Consider the following 20,622-nt stretch of genomic DNA (forward strand, 5'->3'; position numbering starts at 1 on the left):
ATCAAAATGATTTGGGTTGGAAGGGGCCTTAAAGATCAACTAGTTCAAACCCTCCTGCTGTGGGCAGGGGCACCACCCACTAGACCATGTTGCTCAAAACCCCATCTAGCCAGGCCTTGATCACTTCTAGGGATGAGGCATCCACACCTTCCTTGGGCAACCTGTTCCTGTGTCTCTCCACCCTCACACTAGAGAATTTCTCCCAAATGTCTAACGTAAATCTACCTTCTTAAACTACACTTCCTAATATAGAGTCCCTCCCCATCTTTGATACGGCTCCCTTCAAGCACTGGGAGGCTGCTATAAAGTCTACCTAGGGCCTTCTCCAGGCTGAACAACGCCAGCTCTCTCAGCCTATTTCCAAAGGAGGGGTGCTTCAGCCTACTGATCATCTCCATGGCCCTCCTCTGGACTTGCTGCAGGACTCCATGTCCTTCTTGTGTTGTGAGATTCAGAACAGTACTCAAAGTGTGTGTCTCATGAGAGTGGAGTAGAGGAGGAGAATCTCCTCCTTTGACCTGGTGGCCATGCTTCTTTTGATTCACCCCAGGATGTGGTTAACTTACTGGGCTGCAAGTGCACATTAATGTTTTCTGTTCAGTTTTTCATCCTCAAACGCTCCAAAGTCCTTTTCCTCAGGACTGCTCTCCATCAACTTGTCACCCAGCCAGTAATCCATGTTTGGAATTGCCCCAACCTTGGTGCAAGACCTTACACTTGACCTTGCTGGTCTTCATGTGGTTTGCCCAGGCCCACCTCTCAAGCCTGTTAAGGTCCCTTTGAGTGGCATCCCTTCCCTCTAGCACAGGAATTGAAAGAACTGTTTTTCTCCTACAACTTATTCTGGGCCAAGAACAGTCTTATTTTCTGTGAACATGTAAAAGGACAAAGTGTGCCAACTGCTGCATGAGGCCATTCCTTCAGGGAAGGAGGATGCTCGCTCGGATTAATTTAGCTCTAGACAAACTAAGTAGAAACCCTGCAATGCTGTCCACTGCTAGCGTTCCACATGATAGTTGCCCTTTTGCTTATCCATGCTGACTCCATACATATTCACTGCTTGCTGGGCCATACTTTCAGTGTCCCCTATCCGAGTTTTGTCTCTCTTTTTCTCTTTAATCTATAGTATTCCTGTTGCACCAGCTTGATTCTTGTCTGAGGAAGATTTCCTAATTTCTTCTTACAGGCATAGGACAGATTGAAGTGCATGATGGCAGTGCAAGGGATAAAGCTACAATTTCATGTGGGAGTGGGACCTTCAGCAACTCTTCTTCACAGACTGAAAACCCACACCTTCATGTTAAATTCTGCAAGATAAAAATCATAGATTCTAATATGAAATTTATAACCTCTTCAGTGTTAGGGTGGATTTTTTTTGCCCAAGCTTATTTTCATTAAAGTGGAAAGGATTACACCTTCAGATTTCCTCCAACTTCTGCTTTATAGTAGTGGCATTTTAACGTAGTGGACTTGACACGTTTTATTGATTTGAAAATATTTATTCAAGGAGGCCATCTCATGATATTTTAGGAAAAGCACTCTTTCACAAGAGTGTTAGTGTGTATGTTAAAAATCATACTGCTTTGATAAACTGCTAGATTAATTTTCTCAGCGTGTTATTTTTTTTTCCATTTTTCAAACTTTTTTCTGATAGTTTATTATACTGGAGGAGGTCTTACTGCAGTGTAGTTACATGAGTCTCTTTTCCCAAGAATTCTATTGAATCAGTAGATAGAAATTAGCTTTGTTTCACACAGGAAAAACGTCAGTATAATTTGTGGCATTTAAGAAAATGAATAAGCAGTGTGATTAAATTATCTCAGAGCAGCTATTATGCCATCACTCTGTCCCATGCAGGTCTGTGAAGAAGAGCTGCATCATGTGCAGGACAACCCTGGCTGGGAATGGTGATTTCTATGGAGGCTGGAAATGGTGATTTCTATAAAAATAGTTCGGTCTCTGATCTGGCTTGGCTTTGATTTCTAGACATTGAGGAAATGGAACTTTCAAAGCTGAAGTCAATGGGAAAATGTGCACTGTTCTCCCTCAGCAAGTGTGACTTTATGGGAATGTTAAAATGCACCTCATTGTTTGCATAGAGTCTCCTTTTGGCAAGAAACGGAATCTGTATAATCAATTACTCAAGAGACTTTCCTTCAAGGCCTTTGGGTTAGAAAGTGTGGATGCATTTTAAAAGAAAATATTTTTATACAAATGAGGTCATTTCACACTGAACCAAACAAATCCAAGATATATCAGGCATATGACAGTGATGTGTTTGTGAATACGCATAAAATACTCAGAGGAAATATATGTCAAAATGCTAAAATAACTGCTTAGTCTGGACATTGTGTTCATTAATATAACCCAGTGATTGTACAGTTTAACTGGCAAGTTTTTCTGTTCACTTACTAGAGAAAACCCCTGAACTGTATGGTTCAGTGGAAGAAGCCATTCTATTTATATAGCAAGGATATATTCTATAAACCAGATTTTATGCATGAGCTTCTCAGATGAGAAAATTGTTTTCCTGTGGTGTTGTAAATTCCATATGGCTGCATGCATACATCTTCAGAATAAAAACAATTAGTAAGCAGGTGTCAACAGAACGTGTAAGCTAAAAATCTTCCAGAAAAGGCTATAACAAGGACTCTGTTCAGAATATGATGGTTTAAGTTACTGTGTCTAGCATACTGCACTGTTTCCCTCCCAGTAGCGCACTGCCACTAGCTGGGAATGGTAATTTTGACTTCCCCCTTTCACTGATGCGGATATCTATAGTGCTCCATGTGGGTCTTAATGTTTTACACCAGGTTTGTTCAGTTTGGAGAAAAGGAGGCTGAAAGGTCAACTCATTGCTCTATGCAGCCTCCTGAAAAGGGGAAGTGGAGAGGGATGTTCTGAGCTCTTCTCCCTGAGATTCAGTGACAGGATGAATGGGACTGGTTTAAAACTGTACCCGGTGACGACATTAGAACATGCACTTGGACATTAGGAAGTGTTTCTTCACTGAGAGCGCCCTAAGAGACTGGAGCAGGCTTTCTAGAGAGGTGGTCAATGCACAAAGCCTGTCAATATTCCCTTAATAACATGTTTTAACTGCTGGTTAGACCTGGAGTGCTCAGGTATTTAGACTAGACAAGTGTAGGTTGCTTCCAGTGGAAATCTTCCCTTCCCTTCCCTTCCCTTCCCTTCCCTTCCCTTCCCTTCCCTTCCCTTCCCTTCCCTTCCCTTCCCTTCCCTTCCCTTCCCTTCCCTTCCCTTCCCTTCCCTTCCCTTCCCTTCCCTTCCCTTCCCTTCCCTTCCCTTCCCTTCCTTTCCCTTCCTTCCCTTCCCTTCCCTTCCCTTCCCTTCCCTTCCCTTCCCTTCCCTTCCCTTCCCTTCCCTTCCCTTCCCTTTCCCTTCCCTCTTCTCATTATCATTAAAGAACTACCTGTAGTATCTTTGCATGTGCATATTTAGACAAACATGACATTCTGTATTTTTATGAAATCAAACGATTGATTTACTTACAGGAATTGTATGCCTATATATAATTGTCATTAAGTCCTCTGGGATGACAGGTTTCTGGCTTTGTGTCTGATCATGCAAGGTGCAAAATTTCTCTTTCTTATGTTTTCCCTAACTTTGCTAGGAGCTGAGGAAATAGGAAATACGGACAGCATCCAGCATGTAATAGGGGCAGATACAGCAGCAGATACATAATCTGAAGTACAGTAACTTATTTTTTGTTAAAAGACAGTAGATAAGATACAGGAAAGTATTTATCCATACCTCACTAAGATCTAACCACATACTATAACACATGCGTGCAGATTATCTGTTGATGCAAGGTCTTGTACAGTTATAGGCCAGCACATAAATAACTACATACAGACAAAATTCTTAATGTGATGAATTATTGTTCCAATAAACTGGAATTGTGCATTGACACAGCATTTATGATTGCATGGACTAAAGAAATGTGTGATAAGTGTTCGCAATAATATTTTCCAGAATAAAAGAAACAGAAAAAAGTAATTAATTTGATAATTATTTTGAGGCATCACTGTGTACTTTTATCAGTCTCCACAAGTACCATGTCTTTATGTTTCCATTTTTTTAATAGTATGCAGATATTTGCAGCTGAATAGGCATCAGAAGAAGCACAGCCAGCAGGCTGAGAGAGGTGATTCTTCCCCCCCCACCCCGATCTGCTCTGGTGAGATTCCACCTGGACCCCTGAGACTCCTTCTGTGTCCAGCTCTGGAGTCATCAGCACAGGAAATACAGGGACCTGTTGCTGCAGGTCCAGAGGAGAACAAGATGAAAGGAATGGAACACCTTTTTTATGAAAAGCTGAAAGAGTTCAGCTCGATCATCCTGGAGAAGACAAGGCTCTGGAGAGACTTACTGTGGTGTTCCAATACTTAAAGTGTGTCTGTAAAAAAGATGGGGACAGGCTTTTTAGCAAGGCCTGTAGCAACAGGTCAAGGGCTAATGGTTTTAAAATAAAAAGAAGGAAGATTCAGACTAGCTACACGGAAGAAATTTTTTCCAAGAAGAGTGGTGAAACATTGGAGCAGGTTGCCCAGAGGGTTGATAGAAACATTAAAGGTCAGGTTGGTCTCGGCTGTGAGCAGCCTGATATAATTGAAGATGCTCATGCCCACTGTAGGGGTGTTTGGGCTGGATGACCTTTAAAGACCCCTTACAACCCAAGCCATTCTATGTTTTTAAATAAGACAACACATTTTCACAGTGAACTATAGAGAGTTTTGCTGTTTGTCTTGTCAGAAAAACTCCTTTCATTTATCCATATAGAAATGGTTTTAGATTGTTGAAGTTCTGCCTAAAGCTGTGTGTTGCACAGGCTCCTGGAATATTCTACACACCTCTGGCTCCATTTGCAAAGGAAGGGTGTTTTTCCAAAACTTCTCATAGTTGCCAGGGGTAGTTCTTATAGAAGCCTTGATGCACAGAGTTCCTAATGCAAATTAGATGCCCCAGATCTCTGATTTACAGCTCCTCTAGGCAATAATGACATTGGTGGCTACCATTAATGTTTATGCAGCTAAATCACAGGTATCAGTGGCAGAAAGATTTATCTTCTTCTGCTGAGCCTATCTCATTGTTTTTATTTTGTGGGCACTTTTAGAGTGCTACCAGATCCTCAGATTGTGTTGGTGGTAGGCATTTGTAATTTGTCCCTGCAGACTCCAAGATCTGAATTAGTTTCCATAATGAGTTACCATGCTTGCCATGATGTGTTCAGTGTGCTCTTGGCCTGCACAGCGATTAAATTTGTTGACTTAAATAACTTTCTCAACATGGCAACATAATCATGTGATTAGTTCCTGCAGGTAGAGATGAGTCAAGATGACAGTGAATAGAAACCTGAGACACCTCACTCAGCTGAGACCCAACGCTCATAATAAGGCTTTGAAGGTGGTTCTGTATAAGCCCTGAAAATCATTATTCCTTATTCAGAACTATGGAAACTTTTTTTGTTATTGATTATTGGCAAATACTAGCAATAAAGAAGGGAAGTCCATGATCTGTGGCAATCCAGACAGATGTGGAGTCAGAGATAAAATGCTATGTAGGGTGTCTCGGTAGTTTGCTTCAGATGTTGGGAGGTCTGAGCTTCCTGCAAAGAAGGAAACTTTAAAGAAAGGCAAGTTTCTATTATGAGGGTGTGGAAAATAAAGCATATATTAGCAGCAAGTGAAAAGGGAATAGTGATCACTATGTCATTAATCGATATTTTTCATGGAGGAGAGATCTAGTTAAGAGGGTTGTTGATCCTGCTTTAAAGCAGTGAATGCTCTCTGTCCTTTTGCTTTTGCACAGATACACTCAGTCCACCTTACAAGCCTCCAGACTTCGTTAAATCAAATGGTGCCTAAGGCTAATTAATTGTCTGTGCCTGCTGAAAGGACCTCTGGATACTCTAAGATCTGAAAGGGGTAGTCAGCTCTTAGCTTCTGAAGAGGGCATCCACCAAGATGAATTTCAGCCTGAGCTGAAAGAGGAGCAGGGTAACCTGGAGAGAAAGGCACACCATCAGATTTCTCAGTTCGTCTAGAAGCAGAAAGAGCTCTATGGTTGTTCCTAGAAGTTTTAGTGAAATAGATTTCAGTGTGTACGCTACACGATAGTCAGTATTCTTAAGCTTCATATATACAGGATTTTTAAATAAAGAAAACCATGAAGCATTGCAAACCTCTATAGGGAATGTGCCATAAATCCTCTCATGACAAATTCAGGGATGTCTTCCTGTATTTTCATTCAACCAATAAGTAAAGGCCAGAGTGATATGGTAAAGGTGGTAGAGATAAACATGACATGCATCTCAAGCAGAATTCTTGATCATGTCAATGCATCTGTCTAAGAATTTGAAGCGAACTTATGGAGGCACAGTAGAGAGATTAGCCTGCTATGGGAAAATATTAATATAATTTATGACAAGTGAGAAATAAATATGTGATCTGAAGGTAAAATTCTTTTATGTATTTGCTTTTTTGGGTGCATACACAGATATAAACATCACCAAGGAAAAGGTGCAGAGTTGGTTCCTAGTAGTAAATGGCTATCTTGCTTTGGGAGAGTTGAATGGAATTTTTGTAGTTATATCCCATGAAACAGTTCAGAAGAAGTACAAGCTGTCAGGAAACTAGATGTGTGTAAATTTAACTTTGGTTTCTCTCTGGACAGTTTGTATTATTTACATTTATAGAAACTGGCTCCCATTTAGAACAGCTAATGCAGACATTCTGGCAGAGTCCTGACTGCTCTAATGTTGATGTCACTTTTGTTGTCACCCTTTCTGGATGTGTCATGAATCTTTGAAGAAAATAACTATCAGAATTGGATTTTTAACCTTTATTTTTCTGTTTTGAGTTTCTTTTTGGTTGTTGTAATCTGCTGCTCCGTACCCAGCTGTTTGTTCCTGGGGAGAACTATGTATAAAATAAATTTCCAGATCATCTAAAGAACAGAGAATCATGACAGAGTCACCTTATTAAAAATACAGTTTAATCACGTTTTTTTCATTCCAAATGGTGAAAGTGATTTAGATACTGGTTATGCAAAACATGAACATTTCTGTGAATGTTTTTGTGTTCAGGAATCAGAATCATAGAATGGCTAGGGTTGGAAGGGACCTTAAAGATCATCTAGTTCCAAACCCCCTGCATGGGCAGGGACACCTCCCACTAGAACAGGTTGCTCAAGGCCCCATCCAACCTGGCCTTGAACACTTCCAGGGAGGGGGCAACCACAACTTCCTTGGGCAACCTGTTCCAGTGTCTCACCATCCTCAAATTAAAGAATCTCTTCCTAATGTCTAACCTAAATTTCCCCTCTTCAAATTTGAAATAATTTCTGCTTGTCCTCTTGCTAAACACCCATGTTTAAAAGTCCTACCCCAGCTTTCTTGTAGGCCCCCTTTAGATAATGGAAAGCTACTATAAGCTACTAAAGCTACCTCTGAGCCTCCTCTTCTCCAGGCTGAACCACCCCAACTTCTCAGCCTAGCTTGACAGGGGAGGTGCTTCAGCCCTCTGATCACTTTCGTGGCTCTCCTCTGGACATGTTCAAGGAGCTCTATGTCCTTCTTATGCTGGGAACTCCAGAACTGAACACAGTACTCCAGGTGGGGTTCTCACAAGAGCAGAGTACTGGGCAAGAATCCTCTCCCTTGACCAGCTGTCTATCCTTCTTTTGATGCAGCCCAGGAACAGACTTATATAAAAAAGAAACAAAACAAACCACCACCCTGTCAGAACTTGAATATCTCATTGTAATATACATTAATTTGATAGAAGCAACGGTATCATAATGAAAAATAATAAAATAATACCATTCAAAAAATGTTACCCAATCAAGTCCTACTAGCAGGGGATTTAAGTAGGTGTTCAGGGAGATTTGTAACACTAACCAAATTGGAAATATTCCTTAGCGAACAGTATGCCAAGGTGAGCTGTGTGTTCTCACTGCCAAAATGAACTCTTTAACACAAAATATGTCTTGGATGATGGTAATGGGAAGCTTCCCAAGATTTCACACATTTCTTGATAATCTCTGCGGAACACTAACACTTTCCATATGTTTTCCTGGTTGGCAGGTGGAGTGGATACAACAGCAGGTGGTTAAAAGAAGGATAAAGAGAGATTATAAACCTGGTGGTACCCAATCCACTTATTTCAATGATCCCAAGTGGCCAAGCATGTGGTACATGGTAAGTACATACATTGTCTCTGTTTCATGTTAGCATTTGGTTGAGAGATATTTTGAGAAGGGGAAGAATAGTATATTCAGAAAAAGCAAATTTTGTTTTTTTAAATGTAATTAGTGAAGGTCTGTAAACTCCTTACAAGTCTTATAAAGAAGTCCTGGAGGGCCCTGCAGTAGGAAACATTTATTAATGCACTCATTCATGAATGATTCCCATTGCAAGATGACTTGGGAATTACTTACTAGAGCGTAAGCTATGAGCAATGGGAAGGAAAAGAACTTAGCCACAACCTGTAAAAGCAGTGAAACCACTTGTTTTCAATGCACATAATTCATTGTCTCCAGTCTCAGTGTGGTATGTCATGCATCCTGTTCAGGAATGTTTCAGTAATTAACAATTTATTTGATGAAATAAATGGATTGCACTGCTTCCTGTCTGACATGAGCTTCATGTTTTCTAAGTATTTTCTAAGCAATTTTTTTCTATTGCTAGTTATAGTTAAAATCTAAATTGAAATGTTTGTGTTGATGGTGTTTTTAAAAATACCCTCATTTTGCCTAGGAAGGTGGGAATCATAGAACAGTTTGGGTGGGAAGGGATCTTTAAAGGTCATCTAGCTGAGCCTCTCCTGCAGTGAGCAGAAATATCTTAAACTTGATCGGGCTGCTTAGAGCCATCAAACCTGACCTTCAGTGTTTCCAGGGATGGGGCTTCTGCTGCCTCTCTGGACAACCTGCTCCAAAGTTTCACCTCCCTCTTTGGAAAAAAATTTTCCTCTGTTGCTAGTCTGAATCTCCCTTCTATTTAGTTTAGAACCATTATCCCTTGTCCTTCTGCTATAGACTCTGCTAAAATGTCTGTCCCCATCTTTCTTATAGACTCATTTTAAATACTGGATAATAATTTAAATAAATTTAAATAGGGCAACGAGGCTGGTGAAGGGACTGGAGCACAGATCCTGTGAGGAGAGTCTGAGGGAGCTGGGGCTGTTCAGCCTGGATAAGAGGAGGCTCAGGGGAGACCTCATCACTCTCTACAACTCCCTGAAAGGAGGGTGTAGCCAGGGGGGGGGTTGGTCTCTTCTCCCAGGCAACTCTCAGCAAGACAAGAGGGCATGGTCTTAAGTTGTGCCAGGGGAGGTTTAGGTTGGACATTAGAAAGAATTTCTTTACCAAGAGGGTGATCAGACATTGGAATGGGCTGCCCTGGGAAGTAGTGGATTCTCCATCCCTGGATATATTTAAAAAGAGACTGGATGTGGCACTCAGTGCCATGGTCTGGTAACTGCAGCAGTAGTGGGTCAAGGGTTGGACTTGATGATCTCTGAGGTCCCTTCCAACCCAGCCAATTCTAGGATTCTATGAATACCACAATAAATTCTCCCCAGAGCCTTGTTTTCTCCAGGCTGAGCTGGAGAACTCCAGCTGTCTCAACCTTTCTTCATAGGTGTTCTGTCCCTTTAATAATTTCTGTGACCCTCCTTTAGACCTGCTGCAATAGGTCCCTGTCTTTCCTGTGCTGACAGCTCCAGAGCTGGACTCAGTACTCCAGGTGGGGATCTCACCAGAGCAGAGCAGAGCAAAACAGAGCAGAGCAGGGGGAGGGGCAATCACCTCCTTCAGACTGCTTGCCATGCTTCTTGTGATGCAGCCCAGGATAGGGTTGTTTTTTGGAGCTGTACACATGCATTTTTGTCTCATGTCTAGCCTTTCATCCACTGGTACAATGAAAAGTTGTATTTCCTAGACAATTGGCTCCAGCTCACACGTCTCCATTTGGCTGATAACAGACTTGCTCTCTTTCTCTCCTGTTCTGTTGTTGTAGTTATAAATCCCTGTGTGTTGTTTTCTTGCTGCATCACCTACATTGCTGATAATAAGACTTTCTGAAGGTTTTATGACTTGATCTTTTGAATAGCTTCAGTGAGGGAGGAAAACATGCCTTTCTGGCAACATTATGTAAAACTGTTTTCCTCTAAGTAGATATTGTCTTTTCGGTTATTTTCTTCCTTTTAAGCCAATAGGTTAGTATTTCAGGTAAATGAACAAGATTGTCGTAACACTGCTTTGAAAATATTTTAAAGTTTTACTCATTTCATTATAATTAGTTTTTGCACACACTGAAAACAAAAAAATGCCAACTGTCATGTGTAGCTAACAGCTAGCAGTTGCTGGCAATCCTTATCTTCATGGATATATCATATGAGCATGTCATCAGTCAGGAAGTCTAGTAGATTTGCAATTCAGTTTCCTGTTTCTTTATATTTTAATAAAAGCCTCCGTAATAACTTTATTCCCAAAATTCCTCTTATTTTTCTTCAAGAACTGTACTGCTGACAGTTCTGGTGGAAAAACTGTTACACATTACTCTGAGTTATTATAGATCTATGTCTTTCAGGATGTAAATCTTTTCATACCGTAGAAATTTATTTCATTTCTGTTTTATCCCAGAACTGAGTTGAAGTAGCCAAAGGGTTTTTTAGCAGTTCATTGCCCATTTTGAAAACAGCTTTAATCCAAATGTAGGCTTTTTCAGTTGTTTGTGAAATTTGCATTACTTTAGGATCATGACTTCATGGCAGATCTTTTTCCCAGTTTATTGAAATGTGTATTCTTGTCTGTCTCCCCAGCTGTGTATGTTAAGTTAGTCTGCCTATCTGCACAAGGTGACAGACAGATTCTAATAAATGGCAGTAGATTGTGATAATTGTGTTCTGTGAGTCCTCATTTTCTAAAAATTTTATTTCAGCATTTTTAATTGAAGCTAGACAATAACAGCGATTTATCTTTAGGTAGTCTGTCATTATAGCTACAGACTTTCAGCTCTGTGGTGGTCAAAAAGAGAGAGGACAAATTTCAAGAGAATAATATTAGTCAAGCAAAAGCCCACCATGTATCATGTAGGGTTTATTATGCCATTTTTCCTTGGTGATCGTAGATTTCTATACAAGGTTTTTAGTGCCACCATTGATTAGTTGCTTATAGTAATTGCTTCTACTTTTGTTCAGGTAGGTAGCAATCTTGTATTTATTATCAATTTTGTTGCCTAGCCACACTGCTTCACAGATGCCCCAGTATTGCCAATCTGATTCAGAAAGCACTTTAGGTTAGAAAATGGACTTTTCTCTTGTACTGCTTTCAGAATATTGTAATTTGTATAGCTTTTGAGGACAGTCTGACAGACCCTCAAGCCCTCTGGAAAGGGCCTGTACCTGACTGATTTCATTTACCTCTGTTTGCAATATCTTTAGAAATAATGGTTTGGTGACATTTTGTTGAGAGTGAGTGCGTTGTTTCAGAGGAGCGCAGATAGGAATATGTGAATGTGAAATATGTGAATGAATATGTGACTTCGGGACTGACTTGGATCATTACCAGATATCCTTATATGACTGTATTTGTGATTGTAATCATAGCTACTTTTGGTAATTTTATTTACCTTTATTAATTGAAGGGGAAAAAAGGAATTTCAGGTTAGTTAATGGTTTCGGTCACTGTCAGAAAAAGGTTTTTAGGCTACTAACTGTAGACGTGTTATTGAGAAAGTAATAAAGTACTATCATGTACAGGTTTGCATTTGGATTAATAAGTAACTTCATTGTGGGATAAGATTGGTACCTTTGCCCGCTGAACTGGCATAATCTCTAACAGGGCTGTAAATGTAGCTCAGATTTGTTGACACAAGTCCTTTTATTCGAAGACTTTGTCAAGCAATATCTGACTAATGTTTTTCCTCCCTCAGATTTTTCTTCACAAGTACTACCCCTTGTAATTTGAATTGTCAGGGCTAGAAATAATACATTTTGTTTGTGTGATATCGAAAGGAGGAAGTCACAAGAGGGATTCAGGCCTTCTATCCCTTTTGGGCCATCACAAAGTTTGAAGGTATGTCTCAAAAACTACCCTGTGAACAAATAAAAAGGTCTTATTTTTGTCCATTTACTCTAAACATATTCCTAGAAAGATCAGACATATTAGGAATATAGTCATGTAGCACCTTGCAGTTCTGTGGAAGCTAAAGCAGACAGAGCTTCCAGAGCCAATTATTACCTAAACAAGTATACGTGTACTTTTCATTCCTGGTGAATTATCTATTGAGATATTAGAGCTTCTCATGCTTTCTCATAGCAAAGGAAGAGTAATTTTCCTCTGACTTCTCTCCCTCAAAGCAAGAAAAGTTAGAAGAAAAGCAAATGCTTTATCATGACTTCTGAATCACAAGGGACCTGTGCTTAAAATAGGATATTTTTATATCCCGTTCAACTGTTATTCAAAATTGACCTACAGAATTGGGTCCAGCTGGCTCAGAATAAAACCAAAGAAAAAAAAAAGTCCCTAGTTAAAATCCCTTTCTCAGACCTTGAATCAGGAGAGAGTAACTAAGTCCTATAATGCCATCGCAAGAGCTCAGCTATCTTTGTATCATCAAGTTAAACATAATAAATTTCTTCTCTTTGATTAATGTTGGCAAAATAACCTTGTCAATGACTGCATGAACTATACACAATCAGTTTGCATAACTGAAAAAGGTCAAAGTCAACTCTGAAGCCCTACTGCTATCTGAAACTGTTTTACTTAACTTGTAATAACAACAGGGTCTTTGGAATGGCTAAAGAGACTTTGTGCTTATCCAGTTTCACTGTACCTGTCACTTGGTTTAATGAGTTCTCTCATCTTCTCTGCATGGAAAAACAGTCATAAAAAAAAGTTACTGTGCACTTCAGAAGAACTTCATAATGGTCATCTGTAGCTGGAATCACACAGGCACATAAGCATAGATTTCTGCAGCTATAATCTTGCTTTGCTGTGTTGGTGGGCTCCACTGCATATTTTTTTAAATAGAATTTAACTGCAAGACATTAATATACCTGTCATTTATTTTTTAACAAACCATTTTTGGACTACAGAGATGCTGACTGTGACTTCACAGTCAGTTCAGAAAGGCACAAGTATTTTTCAACACTAATCAAGGATAATTCTCTCCAGTGCTGTTATTATCCCTTCTGTTGTTAATAATTGCTAGTTCTGGCAGGATTCTCTGAATCTGGAGAAATTTCCACTTCATACCAAGTTCTTCCCAATCTACATGGTCTAGTTACTAGTAGACAGGAATTGAACAAATAGTAGGGTATTTCTGTGGAAGTAAGAATTTTTCTGTGGAACTAAGAAGGATAAGTATAATGATTAGAGATGTGAGGCCAGAGGCAGAGGCACTGTTCTGTTAGAGCACCTAAGAATAAATGTGATAGTTAGAGGGCATAAGCAAAATGTTTTCTTATCCCTGACTGCCACTTTGTCAGAGAAAGAGGAAATGTGTAGCAAGAGGTTACTCCCTTTAGCTGGAGTAGGAATGGCACAGAGAAAGCTGGAACTTCCATTGCAGTAAATCACTGGGGAAAGATGGTGTTCCTCTGAGGATCTACAGACTAAAATATTGAGCTACCCACAAAAATAAATAATGTAACTTTAAAAATGGGTTATATGCAGAGAAGAAGCTAGCCAGACTCTCTAAAATGCATTCTTAGGGGTCATTCTGAAAAGTTTTATAGCTCTGAAACTTGCCTGAGAATATACGGCAATAGCTGACACTATCACTAAAGCTGTAAACCACAGGAAGAAGTGGAACATGAGAACTTGCTTCTCTGCTTCTCTGATTATGAATAGTCACATTCATAAGCTGCTTGGAATGAAGGGGGAAAGACACCATCTATTATATATATAAACCAAAGAAAACACTGTCTTTTAGTTGCAATTGCTGAACTCATCCCACACCAGCATACAGTATGATTCAAAGCCTCACTGAAGTAAAACATCGATTTTGTTTTACATGAATCTTAGGTACACAGTGGTGTCAACTCACCTTCTGTCTTAAATAATTTTAAGGTGTGTTTTTGCTACAAATCTTATCTCTACAAATTAAGTACTTTGATTTGAAAGTTATTTTTCTTTTTCAGAATATCTTTTATTTTCTCAACCATTCTTATTTTCTCTTCATGCTTCTTCTCTGTTATTCTGTCTTTCTAGACATAAACTGTGCCTTGGGAGAGTAGATGGAAGGCAAAAATAATTTGGAGAAGTGCTAAAAGAAGACAACTTCACAGTCTTCTGTTGGGAACCCAAAGGAGGGGCTTTTGTAAAGCTGTGTTGTACCTCTCAGTAGTCTGCTAGTTTTCTCTGGGTGGCAGCAAAATAATAAAAAAGGACTGTAAGACAGTATAAGGTACAAAGTCTTTTTTAAAATAGGAAAAACTTATCTGTTAAATATAATACACTTCAGTTGCTGAAGAAGTTGTATTTTAATACAAGACTTCTGAAAAGATACCCTTAATAGAAATCTGTACTCCTAACAAAAAGCGCAGTGCCTGGTTGTGCTGGTTCTCTGGCTTATTCTACTATGACTTAGCTTTGCAGGATTTGGAAAGAACATTCCCAGTTTCCAAAATTTGACTTGAAAGGACAAGGAGATGCACCAATGCAAAGTGCTTTAGGGGAGTCAAGGTGGAAGAGGATTATAGCAGTGCCAGAAGGGCAAATAAAACTATTGGAAACAGTGGAACCTGTTATTTCACAGAATCACAGAATGCTACGGGTTGTAAGGCACCTCAAAAGATCATCAAGTCCAACCCTCTGACCAGAGCAGGATGACTTAAAGTAGGTCAAATAGGAACTCATGCCGTAGGGTGTTGAACATCTCCAGAGAAGGAGACTCCACAATCTCACTGGGCAGCCTGTTCCAGTGCTCTGTCAGTCTCGCAGTGAAAAAGCTTTTTTCTTATATTTATGCAGAAAATCCTACGGTCCACCTGTAACCTTTAGTTCTATCACTGGACATCACTGAGAAGAGCCTGGCTCCAGCCTCCTGTCTCTCACCTTTTATATATTTATAAACAGTAATAAGGTAACCCCTCAGTCTCCCCCAGGCTGAAGAGACCCAGCTCCCTTAGCCTTTCTTCATCAGGGAATGTCCCATTCTCTTAATCATCACGGAGGCTCTGCTCTGGCCTCTTTCAAGCTGTTCCCTGTCCTTCTTGAACCGGGGTCCCAGAACTGGACAAAACATTCCAGATGCAGCCTCACCAGGGAAGAGTAGAGGGGGAGGAGAACCTCTCTTGACCTACTAACCACCCACTTTCTAATAGACCCCAGGATGCCATTGGCCTTCTCGGCCACAAGGACACATTGCTGGCTCATAGCCATCCATTGGGACCCCCAGGTCCCTTTCCTCTACTCTGGTCAGTTCCCAACCTATAAAGGTACCTGGGACTGTTCTTTCTCAGATGCAAGATGCCCTTGTTGTATTTCATTAAATTTCTCCTCCCTGCACAACTCTCCAGCCTGTCCAGGTCCCTCTGAATGGTAGCACAGCCTTCTGGGGTGTCAGCCACACCTCCCAGTTTTGTGTCATCAGCAAACTTGCTCACAGTGCACTCTGTATTCTCATCCAGGTCAATGATGAATACGTTGAATTGTACTGGTCCCAGTATAAACCCCTGAGTGCCTCCACTAGAGACAGGCCTCCAACTAGACTCTGTCTCATTGACCATAACCCTCTGAGTTCTTTCCTTTAGCTAGTTCACCTCACTACCCAACCATCCAGAGCACATTTCTGTAGTTCAGCTGCGAGGATTGTGTGGAAGATGGTGCCAAATGACTTACTGAAATCCAGCTAGATGACATCCATTGCACTTTCATCATCTATCCACCTGGTCATATCCTCATGAAAGGCTATCAGGTTTGTTAAACATGACTTCCTCTTGGTAAAACCATGTTGAGTACCCCTAATGACCCTCTTGTCCTTGGTATGCCTAGAGACAGTGCCAAGGATAAGCTGTTCCATCACCTTTCCAGGGATGGAGCTGAGGCTGACTGGGCTGTGGTTACCAGGGTCCTCCTTCTTACCATTTTTGAAGAGTAGAGTGACATTTTCTTTCCTGAATGATACTTTGTTAATTACCTGGGTGAGGCAGCTATATAGTGTTGTTGCACACAGATGTGCCATAATGTTACTGAGATTTTTAGGAAGCTGTTTAAAAGACTTGCTGAGAAGCTTAACTCATCAGCCGGTATTTATCAGTCATCCTTTTGAATGTGTTCTGTAAGATTTCTGTTATAGACAGATGAAATATAGTTTACACTACAATTGAGAGCAGTCTGTGCAGACTCATGAGATCTCAATTGGTTGTGTCTAGGACTAGCTGTCTTGAGCTCTGTAGCTGTAACACAAATATTCAGGAAAAATAGCTTGCTTTTCAGTTCCCATGAGGACTGTGAATTTAGCATGGCTTTGAGCTTCTGCAAAGGGTTTGGTGAACCCAGCTTTGTTTCTTCAGAAAACTCCTCTTGTATGCTACATTATATTTGTGCGTTCCCAGGTGAGCAACAAAAGCATTCTCAGGGAGGCAGACACTCCTGCTCTGACACAGTATAATTGACTTTGGATTGCAGCCAGAATGGGGCTAATAAGCCTTTATCAGCAGTAAGTAATGTGTCTCCTATGGTCCTGTAGCTATGCAATAAAATGGAGGTGAAGAGAGAGGCTAGTTGCCTCCCTTATGCCACTGGTGAAATATGCAGGAAGATGACTTATCCGTTCCCTCTCTTCCCACTCCTAAGTGTGAGTGGCAGAGCAAAGAAAAGGATTTCATGTCCCTTGTGTGTCCCTGGCACCTGTAGAGACAGGCTGGAGAGAGGAGGTCAGATGGGGTCCTAGTACAATCCTGGTACAGAGGGACAGAATTTCATCTGCCACATGCTATCAACACAGCAAATTAATGTGTCACCCTTCTTTATGACCTCCTAAAAATTTATTTCAAGCCACCTATGCCAGGCATCAACAGCTAAGGAAAAATCTTGTTATCCTTTTATTAGTCTCCCAAGAATTTTTTTTCCATTTGTGCCATTGAAGCCAAAGAATTGTTCTTTCTGAGGTGGTGTGGCACCCTTTTAAGTGTTTGGCTTATTTTGTTACTTGCTTTGGTTGTTACATACAATTTTTGTATTCTTCATGGGTTCTATTGCATGCATCGACTGAGCTTTTGGTGTTTTAGAAAGTTAAGAAGACAATCTTTGACTTGATTTCATTGGAAGTTCTGCTAGAAAGAATCAGACTGCTTGTCAAAATGTTACCTTGCAAACACATGTGGAAATACACCTCTTGTTCCCCGTGATAATGTGGAACAGAAGGTCAGGTGATACACAGTATGACCTAAATTCATTTACTGTTGGAAGACCTCAGAGTACGTGAAGTAATCAAAAACCTGTAGAAGTGGATTTATCCCTATGTATCAAAAAGAGATTATTGGTGCAACTAGTCTAGCAAGATTAGCAAATAGTTTAGACCAGACAGGCTACATATTTGCTTCCTCTGGGACATTAAGTTCTGACTTCCAGGTAAACAACCCTGGAAATACCGAGGAAACACAAAATGGAAACCAGTACTGCTCAGTTGTGCCTGCATTTTTTCTGAACCAAGAAGCAGCGATGCTGACATCATTACCATACCTGCTTTGGGAGAAATTTTCTGGACTGACAGAGATTTGGTAATAAATCGTACAGCAATAACACACATTCCTCTGCTTATATACTACAGTGATTTTATTTCAGAGGGAGAGCATCCACTCCTATTTTATCTTTCAGGAGTTTATTTTAAATGGATTTTTTTATGGGCAACAGCTGAGTCATATGGAGAAGCTGTGCATACTTTTCTGTATAATGTAGTCTGTGAAATATCATTTGTTTATAATGCTATGTTTTCTCAAACTGACTTTTTCTGACCAGTTCTAACAATTAGTGCCACAATAATAGTGCCACAAAACTTTTGCTGAATTTCTAATGATATAAATATCTGCCTTTAGCTTTATTTCAAAATAAACAACTAATAATAAATTACCTGGAATATAAATGGATATAAAATTGCTAACATTAACAACTGTAAAGTATGCCATACTGGGACATCATTTTATGTATTTTAGTTCTTATCTCTTTATAGCACTTCAGCAGGAAAAACATGGCCAGAACTGCACAGCCACAGTACAGAACAAGCAATCCTAAAGCTTGCCTGTCCTTTGGTGTGATTGCTAGAGAATGAAGTGGTGTTAAATGTCCAGTTTACCCTCATCAGAAGCAAACTCATATTCTATGATACTTATACAAATTTATGACACAAACAGTAGCTGCAATACATCCCAGTCAGGGAGCAAAAATTAATATTGTTCTTTCATCAGGTAGCTTCCTTACTGATCTATTCAGAGGAGAGCCTGGTATGGGTAGTGTCTGCTGCAAAGCAGAAATTGGAGAACCTCTATTCATGTCTGGGATGTTAGGTCTTGTACCAGTCTTTAAATATAATACGGGCATCACTTTACTGAAGACAGATGCCATGTGACATAAAATGTGTGATATGAGAATGGGGACATCAAAAGTCCAGTTTCCCTGATTCCTACATCCATTCTCTTGTTATGTCTTCTATGTATGCCATGAGTAAACGCTGTGACAAAAATTACAAGCATGCAGAGAACCTTAGTTCTTGCTTACCCTTTTTGATCTCCTTTTTCAATAATTTTTAAGCAAGCAAACAAAAAACCCAATAGAAGAAACAAGTACAGTGAGGATGGAGACTTCAATAAAGCGTATTCTGCACAACTTCATTAGGTGCATTCATCCTTGGCATTGCTTGTAACTACTCCTGATGTCACAAAATCCCTGTTCTGAGTTACATTTGCTGCTTAAGCCCTGTGAGGAGGATTTTCTTCTATCCAAACAAGAAACACAGCAGAGAAGGAAAAATGTATAGCAAATTTTTACCAGTTCCAGCAAGTGTTTGCACATCTGCATGACTTTTAAATACAGTATTGATGAAAATTAACCTAAAGAAATTAAGCAATCATTCTGAACACAGTCACTGAATACAGGAAGCCCTATCAGCACAAGATCTCAAACCTCCTCAAAGAGAGCTTTTTGGAAAACACACCAGTTCTAAAGTATGGAGCAATACAGACAACATCTGTGCTTGCTCTTTTGCTGTGGAGGTTATAAATTCTGCAAAAAGTTAAACATTGGCTTTTTCAAAATAATCTCCTTTCCAGCAAACAGCCGAAATGCATGGTGATCAGAGGGAGGGAAGTGTGTAGGAGGGAATAGCCTGAGACAGCCCCAAGAGGTGCAAGTATGAATATTTTATAGTATTGACACTACTTTTGTCTCACCTATACTGTTGCATTAGAGTCCACTACTTTATGAACACCATGCCAGTTTAGCATGTAATTGCCCTGTCTTTATCTGTTTTATATTAATTCCTAACAGAACAAAGTAAGTTTTTTTCAGTTTCTAAAACAATTCAAAAATATATTAAACACAAGTGGTACAAGCACAAAAGCCTAAGAAGAGGCATATATAATTAGAAGAAAAATGTTTCAGAAGTTACAAAAATGTTGAATAACTTCTCCTTCATTCAACTTCCTTCTATTCTTCCACATCCAGGTTTAATGTTGAATCAAGAGGATTCAACAATCTTCAATCAATCTTCTTTTGAGTCTCCTGGTCTGGCTCAAGTAGATCATTGAGGAAAGTTTGTTAAATGCAAGCTTTCATACTCAGTGTTAGAATGGGCTTTGTGTGATTGCAACTGCTGAAACAGTAAATTCTATATAACCCTGATTAACTAAGTCCCCCTCTATGTGAATTGAAGTCTTCATAGAGGAATTAATACAACCCCACCTATAAAGTGTTACAGCCCTTAAATCTTCATCAGGAGTCAGTCTGCTTACAGAAAACAAGTTTCTGGAAAAAATCTCTGAATTCTTGTAGTCCACTGAATTTGTGTCTCCAGATTACCTCAAAGCCCTGATCTGATGATGAAGTTGCCCAAGACAACAACAAGGATAAGCTCGAGGCTTTATGTGTAACATACTATGACTGACAGTGTCTTTGTCCCCAGCTTCTCCATCCTATCCCCATCCCTTGCATTGTGTCTTATGATCTACCTGAACAGCAGAGACAAAAATAGTAAAGGAAGAGGGATCAGGATTAACTTTTCTGTCAACATAAGCTGGAAATTCTTGACGCTCTTGTCCAGCAAGAAAACCGTGATACAGTTGCCATCACAGAAACATGGTGGGCTGCATCCCATGATTGGAGTGCTGTTTTAAATGGCTGTAGGCTGTTTGGAAGGGATAGGCATGGGAGGAGAGGAGAGGGTGTGGCCCTCTATGTTAGGGAAGGTCTTGAATGTCTTGAGCATGTTAATGATAGTGATAATAGGGTTGAATGTTTATGGGTAGGAAGCAGGGGGAATGGCAACAAGGCAACTATCATAGTAGGGGTCTGTTATAGACCACCCAACCAGGGAGAGGAGGTTGATGAAGTGTTCTGTAAGCAACTGGGGAAGGTTTCAGACTTGCTTCCTCT

General features: G+C 40.0%; 1 protein-coding gene across 3 annotated transcripts in view; it reads left to right on the forward strand.

Moving 5' to 3' along the window:
• PCSK5 (proprotein convertase subtilisin/kexin type 5) overlaps positions 1–20,622 on the forward strand; it is a 248,141-nt gene that overhangs the window by 42,538 nt on the left and 184,981 nt on the right. For all 3 annotated transcript variants that reach the window (XM_030467472.1, XM_030467471.1, XM_030467470.1), the window contains exon 3: positions 8,108–8,221. In XM_030467472.1, the coding sequence (XP_030323332.1) occupies positions 8,108–8,221 (114 nt within the window). The remainder of the gene's footprint in view (positions 1–8,107; positions 8,222–20,622) is intronic.

The sequence above is a fragment of the Calypte anna genome, chromosome Z, assembly GCF_003957555.1.
Source record: "Calypte anna isolate BGI_N300 chromosome Z, bCalAnn1_v1.p, whole genome shotgun sequence".
Lineage (NCBI taxonomy): Eukaryota > Metazoa > Chordata > Aves > Apodiformes > Trochilidae > Calypte > Calypte anna.